General features: G+C 39.8%; 1 protein-coding gene across 2 annotated transcripts in view; it reads right to left on the bottom strand.

The window, feature by feature from the left end:
* gfra1a (gdnf family receptor alpha 1a) overlaps positions 1-24,105 on the bottom strand; it is a 167,721-nt gene that overhangs the window by 8,684 nt on the left and 134,932 nt on the right. For both annotated transcript variants that reach the window (XM_075480989.1, XM_075481000.1), the window contains one exon: positions 17,080-17,261. In XM_075480989.1, the coding sequence (XP_075337104.1) occupies positions 17,080-17,261 (182 nt within the window). The remainder of the gene's footprint in view (positions 1-17,079; positions 17,262-24,105) is intronic.

Below are 24,105 nucleotides of genomic sequence, written 5' to 3'. Positions count from 1 at the left end.
ATTCAAAGTTTGGCATGATAATGGAATTAAATCAATTGTAGATCTTTATACTGAAAATGTGTTCTCGTCTTTTGAACAGCTATCTGTCAAATACCACCTTCCAAAACACAATTTTTTTCGTTTTTTTCAAATCCGTGACAATGTTAAGAAGCTGTTTCCTTACTTTCCGAATCGCCCTCCAGAAACCCTATTAGACTCTCTCCTTTCAATTGATCCCAGTCTTAGGGGATGTATTTCGGTTCTATACAAGCTTATGCTATCAGAAACATCAACATCTGCAAATGCAGTCAAAACAGCTTGGGAAGAGAATCTTAACATTGTGTTTACAGAACAACAATGGACTTCTGCACTGGCTCTGGTGCACTCAACTTCCATCTGTGCCCGGCATAGACTAATTCAATGCAAAGTTGTTTACAGAGCTCACTATACCAATTCACGGCTAGCAAAAATGTATTCCTCTGTAAATGATGCCTGTGGTTAACGTTCCCCTGCTAATCATTCACACATGTTCTAGTCATGTCCTAAGCTGAAACCATTTTGGACAGGAATTTTCAATTCCCTATCCGAAGCATATGGGTTTCTGGTTGCTCCTAATTCAGTATCTGCAATTTTTGGTATCCCCCCTGTTTCTAACTTGCCGAAAGCAATGAAACAAGCCATGGCTTTCACCACTCTACTCGCTCGGAGGCTGATCTTACTGAATTGGAAAGTCTCTCACTCGCCATCACATGTCCGCTGGGTGCGAGAAGTGCTCTACAACCTCAAAACAAGAGAAATTGAGGTTTACTTGTAGAGGTTCTACCAAGTTATTTCATGCTACATGGGATCCCTTTTTAAGGTATTTTGATTCCTTAGCTCTGTCTGACATTGAGGATATTTAAATATCTGACAAACCTGTAAGTTTAAATTTTCTATGTATTTGTACTTTTTTATTTAAACTAATATTCTTAATCACTTATCTCCTCCTTATTTATTTTGTATTTATTTTAATTTATTTTAATTTTTTTAATTTTTTTAATTTATTTATTCATTTTTTTTCCTTTTTTCTCTTTTTTATTGTTGGCCTGTGGGTGGGATGGGTGGTCAGGGTGGGTTGGGGGTTAACAGAATTTTTGCGGCTACTGATTGTTTTTATATTTTTATTCTGACCCAACAATGTCTGTCTTATTATGTTTAAAATGTTTAATAAACAAAGTAAAAAAAAAAAAAGAAACTCTTGAATTTTTTAAAATGTCTTTTAAAAATTTTTGCTGAATTTCTTTGTTAAATGTATCTGTTGTATTTTATTGTTATCTATTTATGTAAAGCACTTTGGTCAACCCAGGTTGTTATAAGGTGCTATATAAATAAACGTGACCTTGACCTTGAAGAAATGCCTAAGGAAGGAGGTACCTAGTGTAGATGAATGGATTGATATTGTCCACAGCATCTTTGTGATGGAAAGAATTACTTTTAATTTAAGAACACAAAAGGAGGTATTTATTGAAAACTGGCAAAAATGGATTATTTACGTCTCTACTGTCAGACTTCAGATAATCCTTGATTAGACTATCATGAATACTTCCTTTGGATTACTTTCCTCGTTGCCCTTTTTTTTACTTTTATTGCTGACTTTCATGACCGTGTTTAACGTGTTTACCAGTCTCTTTATGAACATCTTTATTTCTCCCCCTGATACGTCTGCACTCGTCTATTGGTCTTCATGTTCATTTTTTCATGTTCAATTGTTTGTTTGTCTGTATGTTTATACAAAATGACAAAAAAAGAAAGAAATTAAAGCTAGTTTACCTCTTATCATTTGAGACTCATCATTTGTTGGTTTCTTTCACGAAAGCACGTATAAAATGTACTTTCCACATGTGTAAAAGAGGCTTTGAGGCTGCTCTGTGATGACAGCTTATGCTCTGACATTAAAAACAAACCAACAAAACAGGGTTTCCATCAGTGTCCTTTTGTGATTTTCCCTGTGATGGATGCGGAGAATAGCTCTTAATCAGCGATTGTACAGCCGTGCGAGTTAAATCAGGTGAAACTAAAAGATTTAAGAAAAACCGTCAGACTAAATCAGTTCTGACTTCAAGTACCTTGAAGATGTTCTCTGCTGGCGTAATGAAATGTCATTCTCGCTGCCTTTACTACTGCATCTCATTTAAACAGCCCTTCTCCGGGTCTCTGGCGATCAAACAGAAGAGCGAAGGCGCCATCCCAACGCCACGACCGCCCAACGTCTGGTGACCCGCTCCCTGAGGAATGGTCACGTTGGTAAAACAAAACGTTCTCACTGTGCCTAATATCGGCTCTTAAATCAGAGAAACTGCAGTCATTGTAAAACTTTGGTGTTGACTTTAATTGCAGTCTGAGAGGGAATCCAAACTCTCCCTCGTGTCTCAGCTCCTGCTCGCCAACTTCCACTCGTCCCTCTGCCTCATTACATAAAGGTCACACTGCTTCTTACATCTGTACTCCGTCTGGCAGCAAATCATGAGGTGAAGGATCGTCCAACAGAGACATAATTCTTTGGGTTGTGGCGAACACAGACTGAATGGGGCGTGAATATTGTGTTTTATTTCTGTGCCGAAACCATTCTGACCTTTGTTTCTGGTGAATCTATGACAGCTTCCTCACTTCTGTTGTGTTTGGTGCAGAAGTACTAAAAGAATCACCATGTTTGTCATCATGAAAGTAAAAATTCAGAGCTGAATATCTGATGATTATCAGCTAGAATAATTCCCACCATAACTAACTTTTTCCGTAAATAAGTTAATAAATCGGTTCAAATTCCTGACTTGGACAGTACTTCAGTGGTGAAGTTTCTGTCATGTCTGCACCTCCTTTGTATCTTGAAGACAAGACTTGTCATCTGGTAAGACAAAGAAAGAAACCATGATGTTTTCCTAAACCTAACCACATAGTATGAAAGCTACCATAAGCAGTGGGTGTAAACGTTTCCTGACAGGAAACCAACTAGAGACCCTTAAGCGTCCTAATGTTCACTTTTTACAAATTATATTCAATAATTTCAAAGCAGCTTTAGAAATTGCGTGATGCTGTATTAAAATATGAATTAAATGTGCATTTCTTGTGTATTACAAGAAAAATATCAATTATTTGCTATCTCTACCTTATCGGTTGTCAAGATTATACTTTGGTTCAAAAAGGATTTTATTAGAGCAGAGCGACAGTCTGGAAATGCTTTAAAGGAGAAGTTTTTGGTTTTTTTTTTTAAACCTGGACCTTATTTCTGGCATAAAATACGTTCATCTACTCACCGATAACAGTTTGGTGAAAGTCGGCATCCTTCGGGAGATATTTAGATCCGCGTTTATCCACAAATAGGGGCATCAGCCTCCGTTCACTCCCGGATAAATTGGATCTAAATATCGTCCGAAGGACGCCGACTTTCACTAGATGAACGTATTTAATGCCAGAAATAAAGTCCAGGTTTAAAAAATACAAAGCACGAACTTCTCCTTTAAGTGACCGTGAGCTGACACGTGGTCTTAATGGGCTGATTTTTTTAGTCACAGTTTTTGACGTGTTTGGTCGTCTGACAAAAGAAACAGAAAAAAAGATGCAAAAAAGACGGAAATTTGAAGCACGTTTAGAGCACTTTCGCTGTTTGGAGGCGAGTAGAGCGTGTGCATGCAGGAGTTATGCATTATCTGAGTGTGTTAGTCTGGTTGCGAAATACTCGATTTTGTGCCATTTTCGGTTAAAAGTTTGGTTTTGATCAGACTGATGTAAAAAAAAATCCTTTTTTTTCTAGTGTAAATGTGCTCATTCTACATATTTTTGAGTGAATAAACAGTTGATAGATGTAATCTTGAGGGGAATTGCCCACTGGTTATTTTGGGTGGCCCAATAGGAAGGTATGTGGTATCACTGGGGTATGGTTGCCATGGCGATGTCTAAGAAGGGGGTGAAACTTTGCATTTACACTTGAATTAAACAGTTATTGACATCACCTTTTATTAAATGCATTAACTTTTAGCTCGGAATCTGATATAGTTTAATCTCACAGCAAAATGTGACGCAGTCATGAAAACATAAGCTATTAATTGATGATTTTTGGTGTTTTTTGTGCTACTGTAACAGAAAATAACTCCATAAAGTCATCAAATAGTCACAAATCAACATTTAACAGGTGAAAAAGTCTGTATTTAGCGGTGGAAGGGGTTAATTAGGTCACAAAGAGTCCTGTCCTGACCACGAGTGTTTTTAAGAAACTTTTCTGCATTCAGTCACTGTTACGTTGCTGTTTTACACATCAGACACAACTTGGCTGGGGTTAAGCACTAAAAACAAGCTGGTTAAAGTCAGGAAAACGTCGCAGAGTCTGAGCCTCTGGGCTACAAATCCAACACAAACCAGACGTCCCATTAAAGTTGCACAAGGAAAAAATAGATTTAGTTTCCCTTTCACATTTTCACCATGTTTTCTGATTGCAGACCTTGTTCATTTGCAAATTCGCAGTACAAGCTTCATAATCAGCGTCGTGTAGTTTTGTTTTGCGTTTGGTGAATGAAGCATCTAACTTTGGGACTTTCTGCAGAGGTTTTTGTCTGATTCGAAAATCCTGAAAGTTTAAGTTCAGGGTATTTAATGTGTTTGTGTGCAGGCAGTAGCTGTGACAGAATAATAAATGGCTCCTGCTTACGGTATTGTGAATGTATTCTGTTATTACACCCCTGCTTCAGGTGGAATGATGCCTATAAATCACGCTGTACTTGTATGTGGATTTAAACAGAAAACCAAGCTGGTATTTTCGGGCATAGAGTCATTAGATTCTCACTGACACAGACTTTAAACTGACCTCTCAAATCGTGCTAATTTGAACGGTAGAATGGCGATTAAAAGGTTCCTTGTGCCACTGTATTATTTTTGTTGATGCAAAGTCTGGAGATAAGAACAAAACAAAGTATTTTCATGCTCTAAATACTGTCAACATTGGTTGATAATCAATTTCCTGATGCTGTTTTTTTCCCTCTTCTGTTGTACTTACATGCACGTAATGTTGGCTTGTTAATATATATAGCACACCTGTGAGTTCTACATCTGTTTTACAACAAAAACTGACAAAATTCTGTTTCATTTAAAGATGAAACAGAATGTTACTGTAAATCAAAGGAATAGTGTCTAAAGCAGACTTAGAAAGACTAATCTATGCGTTTGTCTCCAGCAGGTTAGACTGCTGTAACGGCCTGCTCACTGGGCTCTCTAAACGGGCTATAAGACAGCTGCAGTACATCCAGAATGCTGCTGCTCGAGTCCTGACCAGAACCAGGAAATACGACCATATTAGTCCAACAAAGTACATCTCTGACATGTCAGAGCCATATGAACCAACTGGGACTCTGAGAGCCTCAGCGAGGGATCTCCTGCTGGCAGAGATGGGACCAAGTTACACATGTGCAAGTCCCAAGTCATTTTTTCTTGGGCAAGTCAAGTCAAGTCGAAGTCAAAGTCACCTTATTATTGCAATTTTACCTGCAGAATCTGATCTTAATAAAGTGAAAAGACAAGATATAAGTAACTGTCAGTAAACATCATTGGCCAATGTGTCCAACCTGTCCACCCCGTATCATATCAAGCTAACGTTAGCTAACTACCGACTAGGCTAACAGCAGCTAAGCTAGGCTTACATTAGCTAATTTGACAAGCACTTACTGGTCAGAATGGATCTTCAAATGACGAACAAAGTTCAAAGTTATGCTAGATGCTTAACACTCAAGTCATTCAAGTCATCGTGTCTCAAGTCAAGTCAAGTGGCGAGTCTTCAACTTCCAAGTCCGAGTCGAGTCACAAGTCTTTTATTCTTTGTCAAGTGAAGTCACAAGTCATCAAAACAGCAACTCGAGTCGACTCGAGTCCAAGTCACCGTGACTCGAGTCCCCATCTCTGCCTGCTGGTGCCCAGAGTCAGGACTAAACAAGGTGAGGCTGCGTTTCAGTTTTATGCCCCTAATATCTGGAACAGTCTTCCAGAAGATGTGAGACAGGCCTCAGCTCTGACAATGTTTAAATCCAGGCTGAAAACAGTTCTATTTAGCTGTGCACATGACACCTGAAAGTGTTTTATCTGCACTTTAGTTAATTAATGATTATTTTTCTGCTTTATGGAATGATTTGATTTGCCTGTAAAGCACTTTGAATTGTGCTCTACAAATAAACTTGCTTTGCCGGAATAAACGTAAATTTGAACCCAAATACAACACATCCTGTAAATATCGTTCAAGTAGCATAATTTGACTGATCATGTCCAGAGAGAAGCTATAATCCTTCAGCAGTATTCCTGCATCTTGCATTTTTCTTTGCGTGCTGCAGGTTTAGTTTTAACTTACATTTATGGACACAGAAACATCTCAAAATGAGTGTCAGTGCTTCACGGAGCGGTGAATTCCTCTTCTCTTTGCTTTTCTGCCACTTCATATCATGTGACTAACCAGTTGCCAGCTAAGCTCATTCGTTTGTGGGATGTTCAGGAAGGTGTTCGAACCTGTTGCTGGCTTCACACGGCTTGCGGAACCTTAAATGCTTTAAAAATCGTTGCATTCTGACTTTAACTGGGTTTTTTCTGGTCGAAATGACTTTCTCTGAAACAGTTTGCTCTGAGGATCTATCAAAAGTAACAGCAACATTGATTCTGGTGAGTTTTTCTGTGCTCATTTAAATTCCTGTGAGCACCACGGATGAAACTGAACTAACTGGAATCTCTCTGGGGATGAATGCAAAGACGAAGCTGCATGCAGGGGTGGGTGTCTCTGGTTTTTACATGAACAATACAAACATCTCTGCATACGCTGTAAATCCTACGAAATGAAAACATAATGCTCGTTGAAATTCACAAAGATCCAGAAGTCGGCAGATTAACATACATCTTCCTGCCCACGTGCTCTGGCTTCGCCTGATACCTGGCTGTTCCCGAAAGTCACATTAGCATGTGTGGTACACATATTTATGCTTTGGAATCAGCTATATTCATAAGAGCCCCGAGGTCTGAAAACTGTGTCTACTTTTCAACGTGTGAACACGTTTTATCTGCGGTGACTCTGCTGTGTGCAGCCAGAGAGAGAGCCCCTCGAAATGATGAAAGAACGCCACAGCAGCTCCGGTGTTTCTTATTCTTTCTTATTCTTCTTCACATTTCCATAAAAGTACTGTTACTTTAGAATAATATCAACTCAAGTAAAAGTAAAAAGTAGTCATCCAAATAATTACTTGAGTAAGAGTAAAAAAGTGCTTGGTGAAAAAACTACTTTGTTAACACAAGCATTCAATCAGACTAAATAATCATCTTTAGGCAAATTAGAGTTAATCCAATCGATAAAATGAATTAAAATGAATTAATTAATTACAAAATAGTTTAAATTAAAATAATCCAGGTAAATTCAAGTACTTCAATAAAAAATAAAAGAGATTTAGGAAATGTTTAAAACATATGTAACCTAAAAAACAAACATTCACCTATCCATGGGGGGAAAAAAAACGAGTTTAGGAAACTTAGCGCTACATGTTTCCTCAAGTTAGATGTTGAGTTTCTGCTGAAATGTGCGTTTGTTTTGGTTGACACAGAAGACACATAATGTAGCTGCTGTTTCTCACTCTTTGTAAGGTAAACATGCTTTCAGTATGAGGCCTCGTCTGCGTCTTCATTTCCCACCGTTGATTCTGACATTTTTCATCTGTTTCTTTGTTTGTTTGCTACGACTGTAAACTGTAAAGCTAACCCGTCCCGCCGCTGAGATTGAGTATGGTCACGTGACCAGACTGCACGGCTACGTTTGATTGGTGAAACACAGTCAGGTGGTAGAGCCTTTGGCGGAAGTCTCTCTCTCTGTCAGAATAAAACATTAAAATGAGGCGTACGCGGGGGGATAAAAATAATGAGGCGTAGAATACCAAAGAGGTAAGAAGAAAAGTAACCAGCTCATTGTAGCCTAATGTAGCGGAGTGAGAGGACAGTTTCTTCTGCACAAATCTACTCAAGTAAAAGTAAAAAGTATAGTGATTTAAAACTACTCCTAGAAGTACAATTTTTTCAAAAACATACTCAAGTAAATGTAACTCCTTACTACCCACCTCTGCACATTAACAGAGAGGAAACTCTATAATGAAAGCAAAAACAGAAACCCTCTAAATCAGCTTCATGCTTTTGATTAACATCAAACTTTTCTTGTTGTTTGACGATTTCACAAAGAGACAAAACTCGATTTGTGAGCATCAACAAGAAAAAAGACCTCCTTCCACGTGTTTTCTCTGCTCTTTGATCCTTCCTTAAAGCGGAAGTAAAAACAAGTGTCGGACTCTTGCTGGCTAGAAGCAGAAAAGGTCCAGAACCGCTGTTTAGTTATTACTGTGCGTTTGTGTGTGAAGGAGGGAAAGATCAACGAGGAGACTGGCGAGGGTTTACAGACGTCTCCTCCCCGGAGTCATTATAACAGCACAGAGCGCTTTGCTGGTTGCATTAAAACACCCAACTCCAGAGGAGTTGTTAAACAGCAACTTTCTCTCGAGTCTCTAGCTTGCGGTCGACGTGCATCAGTGCAGTGCCAGCAGCGCACGTGCATCACAACACCACCAAAGCTCATTATCAGCACAGACCGTGCATGTGTGTGTGTGTGTGTGTGTGTAATTGAATCCATCGACGGCCGCACACTGAACCTAAAAACAGCAGTTAGAAAGGAAGTGCAGCTTATCGGGTTGTAAAATGAGCTGAATGCAACCTCAGGTGAACAGCAACACATGACATATTACATCATGTTATTATTAATTCAACAAAAACTGACAAAATGCAGAAGCAAGGTGTGACAGAACTAAGTGAACCCCTGATCCAGCAGCTGGTAGCAGCAGTGAATGAGAAACTAAGTGAACCCCTGATCCAGCAGCTGGTAGCAGCAGTGAGTGAGAAACTAAGTAAACCCCTGATCCAGCAGCTGGTTTCCTGTGGGACGTTCTCAGTCTCTCTCCTGGTTCTGGAGGAATCTTGTTCCCACTCTCCTCTCCAGCGCTGCTTCAGCTCATTGAGGTTTGCAGCTTTGGTTTCTGCACAGCTCTCTGTGTCTGGACTCTGACTGGACCGTTGCAACACCTTGATTCTTCTCTTCTTCTCACATTCTGCTGTAGATCTGCTGCTGTGTTTGGGATCTTTGTCCTGTTGATGAGCCAGTTTCAGCCCAGCTTCAGCTGTCGGACAGACGGCCTCACATCAGTCTCTAGAACACTTTGGTATCCAGAGGAGTTCATGGTGGACTCAATGGGCCTCATGCAACAACCGTCCGTACGCACAGATTTGTTCTTAAGTCGTCCGTACGAGTGATTTAAGAGAATTGGCGCATTCACCAATCTTTTCGTATTTTATGTTTTCTTTCAGGTACGAACAGAATTTAAGAGTGATCAGACCTGTCGTAGGAGTTTCGTAAAATAGTCCGCTGTTATCCCAATCGAGTTTGCTTGACTAATGGATTGTATATTTAATTACTTTGAAGCAAACATAAATAAATATATACATTATACCCCATAATGATGCTGACATTATTCTGTTTACTTAAATTATGCACTAATTGAAGGTTAATTTGACTCTGTATATAACAAGGTCAATGGGAAGTGTAACCAGCGGCTGACTTGGGTGGGATTCATCATTTAAACAGGTCGTTTACAACACTTTTTCCCAAGTTAAGAACGTTTGTTGAATCTGACGTGGTGCGTTCGTACGAGACCTTCGTACGAAAAAAGTGAGAGAAATTTAGAATAAAAATACGAAAATGTTCTTATGAGGCCCATTGACTGCAAGGTGCCCAGGTCCTGTGGCTGCAGAACCAGCCCAGATCATCAGCCCTCCACCACCGTGCTTGACAGCTGGTGTGAGGTGTTTGTGCTGATATGCTGTGTTTGGTTTCCTCCAAACGTGCTGCTGTGCATTATGAGCAAACATCTCCACTTTGGTCTGGTCTGTCCAAAGGACGTTGTTCCAGAAGTCTTGTGGTTTGTTCAGATGCAGCTTTGCAAACCTAAGCTGTGCTGCCATGTTCTTTTTAGAGAGAAGAGGCTTTCTCCTGCAGCCCTTCCAAACAAGCCGTACCTGTTCAGTTTGTTTCTAACTGTGCTGTCATGAACTTTAACATGCTAACTGAGTCCCTTAGAAGCAATGACCTACTGGCTTAAGGACAAACCTCTGTTATTTCATAAAACTTGGAATCTATTTTTAGATTATATTGGTATGGAGAGTGCACAGACTCTACACAAGGGCCTCTATGGACTTATCTTTTCTGACATTCCTAGTGGGAGCCACACCTGAGTTATGAAACCAACTAAACATCATAGTAACACTGTAATACCTGGATATCTGCTTATCCCTTTAACTGATGAACAAATTTGAGCTTTTAATGTCGTTGTATGGTTTCTTTTTGTTTTGGTCCTTGTCTGTACTTAATATTAATCTGTTTTGAATAGATTTTTTCAGGTTTTCCTGGTTTATTTTTTTTTGTTCTTTCCTTTCTTTCACTGTTTTTTTTTTTTTTTGCTGTTGTATGGTTGTTTGTTTGCTTGTTCACCACGTTCTGTGTAATATAAGGCGCTTTCATGTTTCTGTACAAAGCTTTTCGTGTATAATTTGAAAAAGCAATAAAGATGTGTTTTAAAAAAACAAAAAAAACACATGCTAACTGAGGCCTGGAGAGTCTGAGATGTAGCTCTTTGGCATTTCTTTCTTAGAGGTGTTCACACTTACTGATGATAAATTAATCAGTTGTACTTGACTAGCAGCCCCTGGCTGCTTCTCATTTCCACAATTTCCATGAAAGCCGTAAGGACGGACTTAGCTTTCGTTAAATAAATTATGTGTAAAATGTCAAATTAAAGAAAGTGTACTTTGTGTTTTATATGACTGCATGTTTGTGGGACAAAACTGTTAAATTATAGAGTTTTCTTTGTGAAACTTGACACAATCTGAGCAAAAGTGTTCGGCCATTAAAAGGTCAGAATTCAGAACCGCTGTTTGTTATCCTGCCGTCACAAACCGATTTTTCCTCTGACTCAGCTAAACAACGATGCATCTTCCATTTTTACTCACTGTCCACAGACACAAAACAGATGGCCGACTCATTTTCTTTGATCAGCATTTTAACGTAATCTTCTGTCCTGATTTATTTTCTAAGTGAAGTTGATTCACTTCCAGTTGTTTCCATGTTGTTTTTCCCCCCATTAAAGCTCATATCTCAGGTAAATTACACTTTCTTCTCCACTCAGACCCAGCGGACGCACCTCCGTGCTGCATCATCTCACCTCTGTTATTTACTTTTTTTGCTGCTGATTGCAGCACATTCTTTTATGCTCTGATGATCTCTTTGTCCCCCGCTGACTGACAGCAATGACCACCGCCTGGAGCAGGAAACCACTGAGTGGAGTGACTAACATGCTATTTATGTCTTTTTTTCTTAGCATCACTTCCCAACGGTGTAAAATGCTTCTTCTCGTAAGTGTTACGGTGGATTCCGCTCCGTCTTGGATTGGTCAGGGAGCTGAGGAACTGCTGAATATGGGAAATACAGACTAAAGAAACTATAAACTAAACTGACACCAGGACCGAAAGACAAACACCAGACACAACTAAGACGACAGACAAATATAAAACAAAAGCAAGAATAACAGCAGAGGAAAACCGTAACAAAAGAGACTAGAAAGAAAACACTAAGAACCCAAAGAAGGAAAACGGAGGAAACCAAGACGAGGAAATCTTATTTGTGATCATAATCAGTTGTCAGAGATCACAGATTTCTTGTTTCAACTAAACAAATCTCAATGTTTTTAAACTGTGAAGCTTTAAAGAACATAAAGAACATTAACAGAAACCTTAGAAGGTTGTTTTTCAGCTAAAACCAGAGTCAAGTAGGTTTTCCTGAAGCTAACCAAACAGCAAATGAAGAGGAGGAAAAAATGGTTTCTGACGTCAGAATGAAGGAGAAATATTTAGATCTTTCATATAGATTTATTAGGGCTGGGCAACGATTAAAATGTTTAATCTAATTAATCACATGATTTCCCTGATTAATCGCATTTGTACGCAAAATCCAAAAATGAATCCAAAAGTAGTGTATAGCCTTTAGCATTTAGTTTTATTTTAAATGTGCTGCCATATGAATGAAAGTGCCATAACATTTGTTGTGCAAACACACTTTTAACATCAGCATCTTTCTGTAGTTTTTATGTAGAAGCCTCGCTCCACTGTCTGTTTCCTTGAATGACTTGCTGCTATCAGTTGTGTGTTTTGCCTTTAAGTGATATTTTAGACTGGAACTACTACGCTGAGAAGACAATTCAACTTGGCAGTGTTTACAGATGACTTTGGTTCTGTCGACTCCGCCGTCTGGAAGAACTTTAAAATGAAAATGGCCGAGTAAAAGTTCCGTACCCTTCTCCATGTTTGGTGGATCCGCTGATTACTTTCTTTTCCGGTTCCGCAGCAGACAGCAACAGACTTTTAAATAAAAGCCAAAATAAAAACCCGGTTTCAGTCCCACATCGGACGGCCCTGTGCTGCGTGTCGTTCCCCCTCTCTCTGCCCCCTGCTTCCTGTCTCTCTGAGCTTTCCTATCCATTAAAGCCCCAAAAACTAATTAAAAAATACATTTAAAAAAAATAATAATAATAATTCTAAAACCTGCGTTAATGCACAATAAAATATTTATCGGCGTTAAATAATTAACGAGTTAACTCGCCCAGCCCTAAGATTTATATTAGCTTTGCAGAAATGTAGCTTGGCTTGTTATTTTCCTGTTACAGTGATCAATTTACTATACTGTACTGGGATTCCGCCTTTAAAGCTGGACTGACTCATCTTTATTTTGGAAAAACTGACTGATGGAATCTGCATTGCCATCAGGTGCAGAGCTTTAAAGAGTCAGCTTTACAAAGCCGTTAACTCTTTCTTATAAAAGCAGTGGTGCTAAAGCTTGCACAAAACTGCAGAAAGTCCTTCATACAAAGTGACTGGTGAACATGTGTTACTTTGACCAGCAAAAAAGGCGGATTAATTCCTCCCAAAAGAGACAAAAAACTAAAAAGCAGACAGATTATTGGAGTCATTCCTGCTGAAGTTGCTCTGTGTGTCTGCTGGATGAGGAAATTCATTCTAACATAATGAGGTTAAAGGTGAAAAAAGTCCATTCAGGTAGCTTTAAAACTATGTTGTTTATGAGTTGAATTTGTAGATTGGAGCATTTTTAAAAACTCCCCGTTCCAACACTATCAAAAAGCATAAAAATGATACGATTTAAGTGGATTTCTGCTTTAAAACACTGAAAAGACTCACTATGAGCCTCTGTAAATAATAACTCCAGTGGTTTTATGATGCTGCATCATGGTTACAGCGTCATTACATTACAGTATCAGCATCACTTCCTTCCCAGGAGGAGCCATCACCGCTGTGCAGGATTACTATGAGCCATCCCTCTGTTTCATCAGCCAGAAATCTTTTGTTCCTGCAGAGCAGGAGCAGCTGCTCCAACTGACAGATCCAGTCTCAGCCTTATCAAACACTCAGTGGCCTTACAGGTAAATATAACAAGGAAACAGTTGGTTCTCCAGGCTTCCTGAAGGACATCCCAGAGCTCTTCTTTGGATGTGGGCTGCCTTTTGTTCCGTTCTCTGCCAACATGATCCCACACTGCTTCAGTAATGTTGAGCTCCGGGCTCTGGGGAGGATTCCTCCCTCCATCAGACCTGCTGCCACTGATTTTCAGTCCACTTCTTGTGTCCTTTGGCACAGCTCAGCCTTTTCTTCCTGTTTCCCTTCCTTAAGAACGGCTTCTTGACAGCCACCCTTCCATGGAGCCCATTTCTGATGAGGCTTGGGCCAACAGCAGATGGATCAGCTGAAGGTCCAGATGCATCTCTCAGCTCCTGTGTCAGGTCTTTGCTGGATTTTTTCCTCTTTCTTAAGGACATCACTTTCAGATCCTGTTCATCTGCTGTAGATAGTTCTTTAGGCCTGACACTTCTTCTTTTGTCCTCCACTCGTCCAGTTTCCTCAAATGTTTTAAGGACACACTGCACACCATGCTGAGATATGCCAAGTTTTCAGCTAACAGCTCTTTGGGAATCACCTTGTTGCTGCAGAAATCCTGTTTTCTGTCTGTCAGACTGTGTTATCTTTGCTGTTTTTCACAGATATTTAACATATAAATATACATAACATATAACATATAATAACATATTATATATAATATAATAATACATAACATATAAATATTGTAAAGTACTGTATAGCATTCAAAATCTTAGCGCTGTTGACCGGAAGCCAAGTAACGACATTTCGTTGTCAAGACTCACCTGTGTTTTTTGTGCAATGACAATAAAAGAAAGTCAAAGTCTAAGTCTAGATGCAGCTAAAGAAATGGGAACAAATGATGTGTCTCTGTGACAGGCTGCTGGGAACAAAGTGCCTAAAGATCCAGTTTAAAATGGCTTCTTTGCTAAGTTGTCTGTTATGTAGGGGTGCGCGATCTGACGATATAAAATCGTGACTGGCGAGGAAGAGTGGAGAATTGCAGGCGCTCTACCAAATTAGAGAAACCGTATAGATCGCCTTTGCCAATCAGCGCAATGTTTTTTTGTTTTTTTTTAATGCTGGTTCCCGTCCTTAACCTAACCGACCAATCATAGTGAACTGTGCGTCGTGACACTTTCTTACACGCCTCCATGTTGTGTTTGTAAAAACTTAGAAAACGCATGGACAGCCATGGCTGAAAGCCAAGCCGACGAGCTGGTGAAGAAGAGGAAATCCACCTCTGTAATTTGGAATTGGTTCGGGTTTTCTTCTACCCTAAATCACTGCTGCTGGTCCACATCAGGAATGGGAACAGCAGCAGCGGCACCATCCACAGCACATCCATAGCGGCGCACGGCAGAAACTCACGGCCTGCAGCAGCACTCTCGGGTCGGATGAGGAAACCGCTAGCCGCTAGCTGTAAAAGCTAGCGGCTAGCTCACAAGCTAACTACGGTGCAAGAGAAAAGGGATGCACCGCGACCGTGACAAACATTACACAGTTGAAAAGTATTCCTTTAGGGCGCTCTGGTGATGGCAGTGCGTGACTGTGGCTGCAGTAAATGAACATGCAGCGTTGCTCATCTGTTGCTAAATGGCATCATGAGGTGGAGTCAAGTCGTCATCAGTGGTTCGTTTTTCTATTTCCGGTTGCTTCACTCTCACTGTGTCAGATGTCATTAATTAAATCATTATTTTTCATCTTGAATTGGGTTACAGTTGAATTACAATGTGTTGACTGCCAAATTCTTTCTTTTACTCCTTAGCTCTTCTGTGGTTCAGCATGTCGACTTAACTCTACTGTAATTGGTCTTTTTTTTTTTTTGGATGGAAGATCGTGATAAAAAATCGAAATCGTGATTTTATGCAAAAAAATCGTGATACAACATTTTTTCCATATCGCCCACCCCTACTGTTCTGTGTGGACACAACACTGGTTCATCCCTTGAGTTAGGAGCCTTTTCCTGCCTGAATGGTTCATAGGTCAGAGTTAAGAAAGAAAAAACACATCAGGTACAAGGACTGGACTGAAAATGGGTGAAAAAAGCAGAAAATGCCCAAAGAAAAACTTTGAAAGACCTTCAGAAAGCTGAACTATTGATCAGGACCCTTTAAAAGATTACAGAAAGTCTGCTGCCTGGAAGGAAAATTTAATGAAATCAGGACTTTTGTACAATACTGTGCATAAATAAAAAGTTTAGTAATTTGTTTCCAACACAAAATGGCATTGTTTTTACTCGTGACAAAGACAGATGACTGGTCCTCTGTCTGATACCGAAGTGCTGACCGGCTCACAAAATTTAAAAATTTAAATTTACACGAACCCTCAGGTTTGATTTAACAGATGAAATCTGATAAGGTCACAAAGATCTTTTGGTTTTGAAGCAGAGCGAAGACTCGAATCATTTCAAGACTGAATTATGGCAAAAAATATCAGCCTGATTTGTCAAATGTTGTATTCCAAGGCGGCGTGTGAAAGTTACAGGAGATAAAAAAGTGAGCCCCGGGATGAAAAGGCGGTGCAGCAAAAATAGATAAACACATGAGGGTGAGAAGGCAGCAAAACTTGAGACATCTTTAAATACTTCAAAGTAGGGCTGGGCGAGTTTACTCGTTTTTATGCCGTTAACTTATTCACTATTTAACGCCGATAAATATTTTATCGCGCAATAACACATGTTTTTTTGGGTTTTTTTTTCAATTATGTTTTGGGGCTTCTGTGCCTTTAATGGATAGGAAAGTTCAGAGAGACAGGAAGCAGGGGGCAGAGAGAGGGGGAACAACACACAGCACAGGGCCGTCCGATGCGGGACTCGAACCGTTTTTTTTTTTGGCTTTTATTTTGTAAAAGTTTGTTGATCACAGGCTTTTATTTTGTAAAAGTCTGTTGCTCACAGGCTTTTATTTTGTAAAAGTCTGTTGCTCACAGGCTTTTATTTTGTAAAACTCTGTTGCTCACAGGCTTTTATTCTGTAAAAGTCTGTTGCTGTCTGCTGCGGAACCGGAAAAGAAAGTAATCGGCGGATCCATCAAACATGGAGAAGGGTACGGAACTTTTACTCGGCCATTTTCATTTTAAAGTTCTTCCAGACGGCGGAGTCGACAGAACCAAAGTCATCTGTAAACACTGCCAAGTTGAATTGTCTTCTCAGCGTAGTAGTTCCAGTCTAAAATATCACTTAAAGGCAAAACACACAACTGATAGCAGCAAGTCATTCAAGGAAACAGACAGTGGAGCGAGGCTTCTACAGAAAAACTACAGAAAGATGCTGATGTTAAAAGTGTGTTTGCACAACAAATGTTATGGCACTTTCATTCATATGGCAGCACATTTAAAATAAAACTAAATGCTAAAAGCTATACGCTACTTTTGGATTCATTTTTGGATTTTGCGTACAAATGCGATTAATCGTGATTAATTAGATTAAAGATTTTAATCGTTGCCCAGCCCGACTTCAAAGATTTCTTTCCATGTGTGACCCGGCCTGGCTTTAACTTTCGAGCCTTCGAACACGCCCGTCCTCTGAGCACAGCTCACCTGTACGTTGCCACAGAAGGGGTACATGCCGGGGTCGATGTTCATGTGGCCGTCCACGGTGTTGGAGCTGCGGTCGCGGTTTCTTTGGTTGGGGGCGGTGGTTGTGGTGGTGGTCTGGGCCGGGGACATCGGCTGCCACACCCCGACATCTGTCCCATTCCCAAAGGCTTGGATGGCGTTGCCTATAAAAGGGAAGATGAGAGAGAAAAGTTATTCGTCATCATCTGCTTCCTGGTGAGTCTGTTTGAGATGAGCTGAGCTGGTGAAGTATAAGTCTGTCGCAGCAGAATTTCAAGCCGGTCGGTTTAGCACCCACCCGAGTCTTATCATGAATCGCAAGCTTGTTAGTCCCCGTGTTAGAATAAAACTTTATATTGCACCAATATAAACCACAATTAAAGGAGAGTTAGAGGGTACTTAGGCTTTGTTATCGCTTCCCCACATTATAAATTCACCTCACCGTCAAAAACCTGAGTGCTGATGTGGCTATTTACCATTGGAGTCCATTAGCAGCCCTATTAATAGCCTTCCATGCACACATCAGAGGAAAGCTGAGCTTTACAGAGCTGCTTTTTGAACGTAATGATATTCTTCCCTCCGACTGTGAATCGTGACCCTGATGCTGTGGTAAAGGAAGGCAGAGCTAATCTGCATAACGGGCCTTTAACCCCACTGAAATATGCATGCGTACATTTGTGAAGACTCCTGGTTGTGTCTTCATGAGGATCAGCATCAGGTCGCTGCTTCTCGCTATTTGTTTTTGCAAGATGTTTGATGTCGAATAGAAAAACCGTCCGTGAGCCAGATCCAAATAAATCACACTGCAAAAAAACCCTCCTAATATTTGTCACTTTTCTTTAAAAAGAGAAAACCAACGATCTTCACTTATCAGACATGGTTTCTATAAGTTGTAGAGTGGTTCTGCTTTTGATTATAAGAGGCGTTTTTCACAGTTCTCTTACAGAACTGCTTATAAAGACTCTTTTTTGGCTTTTTTGATGGTAGTCGGTTCAAGAAACTCTTTAAACCATCTGAATCTATATATAAATGTAAGAAATTGTTGTACATTTTTGGTTTTTAAAAGGATGGTTTCTAAAGCAATTTTTGAGGGCTACAAGTATTTATAATTTGTGAAGGATTTTGTGTTTATTTATGATTTTGCTTCATTATTCTTCTATTTTTGACTTTATTGGATGCAATTCTGTTTTTGGTCTTTTTTTCTTTTTACTATTATTTTTCTTACTTTAGTATTTGTAAAAATATATGTTGATGGGTAGCTTAATTTTGTTCAACAGGACAGGCTTAAATAAAAGCATTACGCTTCAGCCTGTAGGTCTTTTCAGTCACTTAAAAAAATGCTGTGATTGTACTGAACACATTTGTTGTTTACTGTGTGACTGAATAAAACAAACAAACAAACAAACAAACAATCTGATCATTTCTAAAACTTTAAAATGAGGGGAAGGACTGGGAGTTACAGGACGGGGAATACTCCCCCTGACATCGACTCTGGTGAGTCCTTGAGATATACTACCAGGCTGTCCGGTTTATAGCAAGCAAGTAAAATCTTATTCGTACGGCACATTTAAAGATAAATATCCTCCTTTAGCTCTCAGCCAGCAGGTCCCGATCACATGACCTCAGGGACCTGCTGGGGATGTATTGATGGAAAACATCTCTGATGTGTCCGTGCAGAGCTTTAAAAGCCCAAACCAGGATCTTAAAAAGTGGCCGGAGGAGCTGAATGAGCAACGCTGTGAGCACTGCAGACGTTTCAAGAGATTTACAAAGAATCACAGACGGGATTTTAAAAAAATGCACAAATAACTTCCAGGTCAGAGCGTGACACGATGGGACTTAACTTTGCAATATTTTCTCAAGTGATTAAAAACAAGAGCAAACCGGAGATTTGGCACGAGTAGGGTTGGAAAATTCTGGGAAATTTCAAATTTGGAAACTTTAAGTGGGAATTTACGCAAATAAACTGCAAAATGTAACAATGGAAGATATATATCTCTATATATATATAGAGATATATATTGGTCTAAAAGATATAGTAGAATAATCTTCATTTGAAGCTAATATAGTTGAGTATTTATGTTATTCCTGAGAAAGATGATGGGACTATTGAAGCTACTCATTTGATCCAAAAGACATCAAGTCAAGTAACTTTTAATTATATCATGAAGTAGATATCTTTGATCTTTAGTTTAACTAGCAACTATTAAATCAAAATGTGTTCATGCAGTAGCTAGCTAACAGTTAAACCAGATATGCTAAATGTAAGCTAGCTAGCAGCATTTTATTGGTGCCGTTTCTTCTGCCTCCTTCCAGACGGTTTTCTGTAACCACACTAAATTTTATACGACATCAGGTTGTCCATTTCTTCAGGTAACTAGCTATATATCAGTGCATTAGTGGGGTTTTTCCCCACGTTTTTTAGTCATCTTATTTAGCAGAAAAAATGCCATGTGTGGAAGCATTTCAGATCCAATTTGAATCACTTACACATGCAACCCTGGGCATGAGCATCCAAAGGAGAAGCTGAGTCAAAGGTGACAACCTTTGACTCAGCCTCAGCCAAGGTTCCTGATAGAAGATTTATCAAAAGAAGCAAGGAGACTGAGAGTTTCCATTATCTTAGACACAAATCTGTTGGAGGCACCGTTTTCTCTTCATTAAGTCGGAGAAAGTTGTCAACCATCCAACTTTTAATACTCTAAGCACTTGGAACAGCAAGGTCTTGAAGGGTAAACTGACCACTGGGAGCCTGTTTTGCAATGGAAACTGTAACAGCCCATCCAATCGCAAGCAAAAACCTGCTGTGGCAGATGGGGAAAATCATAAGACACCCAGGCGGCAGCCTCAGGAAACCCTGCACTGAATATGGGATTGAGATTGGTGCCACAGCCAGGAGGCCAAGAACTGTCCACGTCTGCTGTGATGGCTGTTGTAGGGCACCTCCTATGGTTGGTCTACCAATACCACTGTGTTGTCAATGTGAAGTTATCGTGACAAAACAAATAAACTTTGGTAAACGTCGACCATGTAAGCAAGATTCTTTTAACATTAGCCTCTAACACAGGTGGAGTGACGTTGCCGTCTGTGGTGCGAATGCAACCAGAGAATATTTTTGAAGGCATCTTGCCTTTTCGGGAGCTCCCCCAGTCCTCATAGCCCTCAGAGAGCCCTTAGAGCCGTTTGATCCGACTCCCCTTGATGTTGCCACCAGTCAGACTCAATTTACTTTGAGCATCTGGAGGCTCTGAGATTTTCTGACATATTAGATCAGAAAACACTCATTAAAGCCCAGTTTTAGAAAGTTTTTATGCAGCCAGGTTTTCGTCTGTTAGGCAGATGAGGTCAGGCACACAAAGTTGGAGGTTGTTGGCATATAGGTGACAAATGAAGCTCCAGCTCAGAGCGTGACACGATTGGACTTAACTTTGCAATATTTTCTCAAGTGATAAAAACAAGAGCGAACCGGAGTTTCGGCACGAGTAGGGTTGGAAAATTCTGGGAAATTTTAAAGTTGGAAATTTTAAGTGGGAATTTAAGCAAATAAACTGGAAAATTTAACAATGGAAAATATATATATATTGGCATAAAATATTTAGTAGACTAATTTTGATTTGATGCTAATGTAGTTGAGTATTTATGTTATTCCTGAGATAGATGATGAGACTATTGAAGCTGCTCATTTGATCCAAAAGACATCAAGTCAAGTAACTTTTGATTATATCATGAAGTAGATATATTTGATCTATGGTGTTAAAGTTGAACTAGAAACTATTAAGTCAAAATGTGTTCATGCAGTAGCTAGCTAACTGATATGCTAACCAGATATGCTAAATGTAAGCTAGCTAGCAGCATTTTATTGGTGCTGTTTCTTCTACCTCCTTCCAGGGTTTTCTGTAACCACACTAAATTTATAAATACAACATCAGGTTGTCCATTTCTTCAGCTAACTAGCTATATATCAGTGCATTAGTGGGGTTTTTCCCCACTGTGGCATCTTATTTAGCAGAAAAAATGCCATGTGCAAATGAAGCTCCCGATTTAAAGCTGCAGTCTGCAACTCTTTTTCAAGCATAATGCCTGGAACTGTCCGGGGATTCTGAAAGTAGTACATTAAATACCCCAATACAAAAAAAAAATTAGTTCTCTAGGTCCCCTATATGTCCCGCTAGGTCCCTCCAAAGCCAGCAGGTTTGTTTACAAAATTGCAGACCGGACCGGTAAAAGGTAACCAATCAGATTACGAGCTGGGCTCTGCTGCCTGTCAATCACCGATTGTGCACGCGCGATACAAGGTAGGCTCGTCCCCACGCTTATTTATCTAGACTATTGAACTTTATTACGGGCTAGTCTACTTACTGTGTCTTCCATGATCGCAAATGGCAGGTGAGTTGATGAATGAGGAGTCGTGTAGGCGCATCTGGCGTGCACGTCTACGTGCACGAGTTCTCATGTGTTTTGAAGGGGCGGGACAGGAAGTTGAATAACTTTTTATTTTTCGGTTAAAAAATAAGCATTTCTTGCATTTTGCGACTACGGAGGTCACCGTTTTCAACTTCAAGCGTTCTGATAGATCATGTAAAATCTTAAAATGCCAAAAAGTAGGACTTTACGTATGACAACAACAAATCTTGCAGACTGCAGGTTTAAGGGGAATATGTGCAGATTGGAGACGAGAGGACCGGGCCTGTGGAGATAATCTGGTAATGATAATAATAATCTTTTGTTGGTGACTGATATGACCTATATGCCAGTTATCAGGAGTCTTAATTTAGCCCTATTTAAAGCACAATAAGCACCAATCCACAGAGGACACCCTGACATTTGGGCCATATTTGAGGACTTTTTCCAAGTCTCTTCCATGCACCTGGACTTTTACAGCCTGAGGTCAGAAAACCTCTGCAAATGTGGTCAAACGAGCATCTACAGACCAGCTGGCGAAATTCAACCTCCAGATGCTGAAAACTACGAAGAATTATTGATAGCAGTGCAGTGTTGGAAAGTGAGCCATCCTTTTCTGGTCTTCTCTGAAAGCAGCATGGCAGAGGTCCAGAAGTCCTGCTGAGCTTTTACATATTTCTTTAGGCGAGAAGAAAAAGCGCCCTCACAGGCTGGTTGGGAGGTACCTCAGCAGCTTAACCTCTGATAACAGCTTTGACAGGCATCCATTAGAATGATAAGAATTCAGACTTCTTCAAGAAGTCGGTTAATGCTACATGACACTGGATTTTACACAGCTGGATACTTTGGCAGTAGATCGGCAGCCTGTTGTCTTTTCCGTCCTTGTGTGGACTTCTGATTAAACTCCTCCTGACCTACAAAGATCCTTTTACGTTAGTTCCACTTTACACATTTAATAAACACGACTATCAGTCTTGAACTAAGTCAAGCTGGAGCTCTGTGAGGAGGACAAATGAATGGCTGTAATCTTTACATTCAGAACATGTGTTTAACGCTTTGGTGCCAAGATAAAAGTATAAAAAGCTGTAAAAATGAGCTTCTGAGATTCAATATTCAGCAGGAAATATGTCATTTCTGTCAATATCCTGCAGCTTTGATTGTGTGCGACTTTGCTCTGGCGAGCGTGTGCGTATGTAATTTCTGCTTACGTGAATGTGATTGTGTAGCTTTGTGTTGAGACAGCAGAAGGTTGATGAGCATATTGTAAGTGGTTATGGGCTCTTTTCTGTCTCATCTGTCTCCTCACCTAAGTCCTAATTACAGTGGACAGCGGGAGAGTAAAAAGGATGTCTGATAGCTGATTTCGGCTGTGGATTTATATCATTTTTTTGTCAGTCTGACTCTTTTCTTTGCATATTTAATGTCCTTGTCAAGAAAGCAGTGAAGGCTTACTTTGACTTTGTGTTTAAAGATCAAAATCAATCCTAAATTTTAAAGCAAATTGCAAACCAATCTATAAAACCTGCATACTTGCAATAAGACACAACGATAAGTGTTTTATTATCAGTTTGTGAATGGCACCGCACTTTCAGCATCAGAGCTGTGTGATTATCAGCTCTGCAACACAGCAGTTTAACATCATTCTGAGTGACAATGTCCTGAACACACCAGCTAACACGGACGGATTATTCACGCCGAACCTCAACATTTAGCAAACTGTCAGAGGTATCTTTACAGTTTCCTTTGGTTCAACCTCACCCCATTCAGACCAAACTTTATTGCATTATATTTAGGATACAGCACTAATGGAAGCAAAGATCCAGACTTTGGCTGTCCTCAGCAGAGGAAATGTTATCTCTGTTCATTCAGGATGTATAACCACTGTTGACTGAGCAAACACTGCGATATGCAAGATATAATCAGTGTATGTATGTATTTACATGTGAATTTGCCCACCAAAACCAACTTTAACCTCAAACTTTACCCACTTTACCGTGTAATTTTAACTTTATCTTCACTGTTTCCAATGATGTAGAATATTTAATGTAATTTTTAGGGCTGGGCGAGTTAACTCGTAATTATCGCCTTAACTTGTTAATTATTTAACGCCGATAAATATTTTATCGCGCATTAACGCAAGTTTTATTATTGTAAAAGTCTGTTGTTCACAGGCTTTTATTTTGTAAAAGTCTGTTGCTGTCTGCTGCGGAACCGGAAAAGAAAGTAATCGGCGGATCCACCAAACATGGAGAAGGGTACGGAACTTTTACTCGGCCATTTTCATTTTAAAGTTCTTCCAGACGGCGGAGTCCACAGAACCAAAGTCATCTGTAAACACTGCCAAGTTGAATTGTCTTCTCACCGTAGTAGTTCCAGTCTAAAATATCACTTAAAGGCAAAACACACAACTGATAGCAGCAAGTCATTCAAGGAAACAGACAGTGGAGCGAGGCTTCTACATAAAAACTACAGAAAGATGCTGATGTTAAAAGTGTGTTTGCACAACAAATGTTATGGCACTTTCATTCTTCTGGCAGCACATTTAAAATAAAACTAAATGCTAAAGGCTATACACTACTTTTGAATTAATTTTCGGATTTTGCGTAC

This window comes from Odontesthes bonariensis, chromosome 2 (genome assembly GCF_027942865.1).
Source record: "Odontesthes bonariensis isolate fOdoBon6 chromosome 2, fOdoBon6.hap1, whole genome shotgun sequence".
NCBI lineage: Eukaryota > Metazoa > Chordata > Actinopteri > Atheriniformes > Atherinopsidae > Odontesthes > Odontesthes bonariensis.
Note: the sequence above shows the minus strand (reverse complement) of the source record. Positions and strands in the feature narration are given on the sequence as shown.